Here is a 3,035-nt window from a genome sequence, read left to right as displayed (position 1 = left end):
TGATCCAATTGATTGAGCAAGCGATTTGCTATTTATAAATTTCCGTATTAGTTGTCTGATTCCAAAGCACGTGTGGAGAATTTAAGAGTTAGCTTTAGCTGTCCTTGAAAATTTTAAATAAAAGGGAGGAGAGATAATCTTAGGTAAGTGGCGGGTCCGTTATTTGCCCCAGTGTGGTCCCAGCGATTCTTTTCTCCCTGTTGACCCTACACTCAAAGAAAATGTTTTAGTGGGGGGGGGGGAGTTGGTTTGCGTCAATCATGGTATTAATTTGCCCCATCCTTTGACGTGATTGCGCCACAAAGTTTGGTAGATGGAACATATTACTTTATATATATATTTTAGAAAATATTTTGAATATACTTGTTTCTTTTATGAACACTGTCGTCGTTCCGGATTATAAAATGTTACGAAAGGTTCTCCGCACGCGAACGTATCCCTTTGAGAACTTCATACCGTCGCTGTTGATCTTCAGTGACGTCTCTAACAACGCGGCCACTTGCTGTTGTGACTGCGCCCTAATTAGAACTAATGCATTATAGAGGTTTCCTAAGGTTATAATCGAACCGTTTCAGGTTGCCTATGTATCCAAAATGGGATCATGTGTGAATAGAGTTCGTGGGATGATGATGCAATGTGGTGAAATGACCGAGCCTGGCTCAGGCAGCCTACGTATCCAAAACGGAATCATTTGGAACTTAGTTCAATTACAACAGATGCAAAATGATGAGATTAAGAAACAAAAATGGCCGAGTCTGACTCAGACAACCTACGTATCTAAATGGAATCATGCTAGAACATAGTTAAATTACAAAAGATGACTGAATCCAATAAGAATTGCCTACATATTCCTTTATGAGGAAATCAAGTCGGCGTAGTTCCTGAACAACATACAAAAATAATATTTGGTTTTGCTATTACAAGAGAAAGGGGGAGAGAAACCAAACCTTACGTGGGTTGCCTACGTATCAATCTATGGGATGTCAGGTTGAATGTAGTTCTGTTACGTCAAAAACCCTAACTCTATATGTCATCAGGCATAATATCTCTTGATTGAGTCCGAATTGATAGGCTTCGTGATTACTCTTCCATCAATTTATGCTAAGATTAGAGCTCCACCAGACAGTGCTATGTGGACCACGTAAGGACCTTGCCAGATTGGTGCAAACTTCCGTTTAGCTTCTTCTTGATAGGGAAAGATTTTCTTCAGACCCAACTGCCCTGTTGTGAATTGGCGAGGCTTCACTCTTTTGTTAAATACACTAGCTATCCTGTTTTGGTATAGCTAGCCATGACATACTGCATCCATTCTTTTCTCATCAATGAGCATGAGATGTTCTTTCCTGACCCGTATCCGCTCTGCATCGTCCAATTTTGCTTCTTGAATGACTCTTAAGGATGGTATCTCGACTTCTGTGGGTATCACTACTTTAGTGCCGTATACTAACATGTATGGTGTTGCACCAGTAGATATTCTCATGGTAGTCCGGTAACCTAATAAAGCGAAAGGTAACTTTTCGTGCCATTGTCTATGATTGTCCACTATCTTTCGAAGAATCCTCTCGATATTCCTGTTAGCTGCCTCAACTGACCCATTCATTTGTGGTCTGTAGGCTGTGGAATTACGGTGGACAATTCTGAACTTCTCGCAGATTTCCTTCACGAGGTCTCTATTGAGTGTAGCGGCATTGTCAGTGATGATAGACTCTGGTATCCCAAATTTGCAAACAATGTTGTTACGAACAAAATCCACCACTACCTTCTTTGTGACAGCCTTGTAAGTAGATGCCTCGACCCATTTGGTGAAATAGTCGATGTCTACCAAAATGAAACAAAGTCCATTTGACGTTGCAAGCTCTATGGGTCCTATCATGTCCATGCCCCAGGCGACAAAAGGCCAGAGTGAACCCATTACATTTAACTCATTTGGTGGAACTCGAATGAAATCTCCGTGAATCTGACACTGGTGACACTTCTGCACATAGCAGATACTGTCGCTTTCCATATTTATCTAAAAGTATCCATCTCTCAAAATCTTCTTGGCTAACGTGAACTTGTTCATGTGGGGTCCGCACGTCCCTGCATGTATTTCTTACAATAGTTTGGTTGCTTCGGAGGCGTATACACATCACAACAAACCTAAGTTTGGTGTCCTCCTATATAAGACTTTCCCGTTAAGGAATAAGTGGTTTGCCACCCTCCCGAGGACTCGTTGTTTACCATTAGTAGCATTTTCTAGGTACTCCTGGGTCGCAAGGAACTTCTTGATATCGTGATACCAAGGTTTACCATCTAGTTGTTCATTCACATGGAAGCAATATGCATGTTGATCCTTGATTTCTATCTTGATGGGGTCGATGTAGTTCTTGTCTGGATGCTGAATATGATAAGGTCGCAAGGGCGTCAATGAACTCGTTCTGAATTTTGGGGACGTGCTTGAACTCAATCTTTTTGAACTTTTTGCATAGTTCCTTCACGCAGTGCAGATACGACAGTATCTTGACAATCTTAGTTGACCATTCTCCTTGGACTTGGTGTATCAGCAAATCGGAATCTTCTATGACCAAAAGTTCTTTGATGTTCATGTTGACTGCCATTCTGATTCCAAGGATGTATGCCTCGTATTCAGCCATATTATTGGTACAAAGGAATCTTATCTTTGCCAATGCTGGAAAGTGTTGTCCACATTCCAAAATCAGGACTGCCCCAATCCCCACTCCTTCAAAGTTTGCTGCTCCATCGAAAAACATCCTCCATCCAGGGTATAATCCTGCAATATCTTCCCCGACAAATAGTACTTCTTCATCGGGGAAATACGTGGTAAGTGGTTAGTAATCCCCATCCATCGGATTCTCGGTGAGGTGGTCTTCTAAAGCTTGTCCTTTGATAGACTTCTGAGTTATGTACACAATATCAAATTCGCTGAGGAGAATTTGCCATTTAACTAGCTTTCCGGTAGGCATTGGCATCTGAAACATGTACTTGAGTGGGTCAAGCTGAGATATTAGATGTGTAGTGTATTTCGACATGTAATG

The 3,035-nt window shown here is 41.4% G+C and overlaps 1 protein-coding gene across 1 annotated transcript; it reads right to left on the bottom strand.

The window, feature by feature from the left end:
* Window positions 1-2,300: 2,300 nt before the first annotated feature.
* On the bottom strand, window positions 2,301-2,750 carry LOC138891955 (uncharacterized). Its single transcript, XM_070175646.1, has one exon. It carries the CDS (start codon window positions 2,748-2,750, stop codon window positions 2,301-2,303), a length of 450 nt encoding a protein of 149 aa, XP_070031747.1.
* Window positions 2,751-3,035: the final 285 nt, after the last annotated feature.

The sequence above is a fragment of the Nicotiana tomentosiformis genome, chromosome 5 (genome assembly GCF_000390325.3).
Source record: "Nicotiana tomentosiformis chromosome 5, ASM39032v3, whole genome shotgun sequence".
Taxonomy (NCBI): domain Eukaryota; kingdom Viridiplantae; phylum Streptophyta; class Magnoliopsida; order Solanales; family Solanaceae; genus Nicotiana; species Nicotiana tomentosiformis.
Note: the sequence above shows the minus strand (reverse complement) of the source record. Positions and strands in the feature narration are given on the sequence as shown.

Excerpts from the sequence above, each read along its gene's own strand:
- LOC138891955 (XM_070175646.1), bottom strand. The coding sequence starts at position 2,750 with ATGTTTTTCGATGGAGCAGCAAACTTTGAAGGAGTGGGGATTGGGGCA.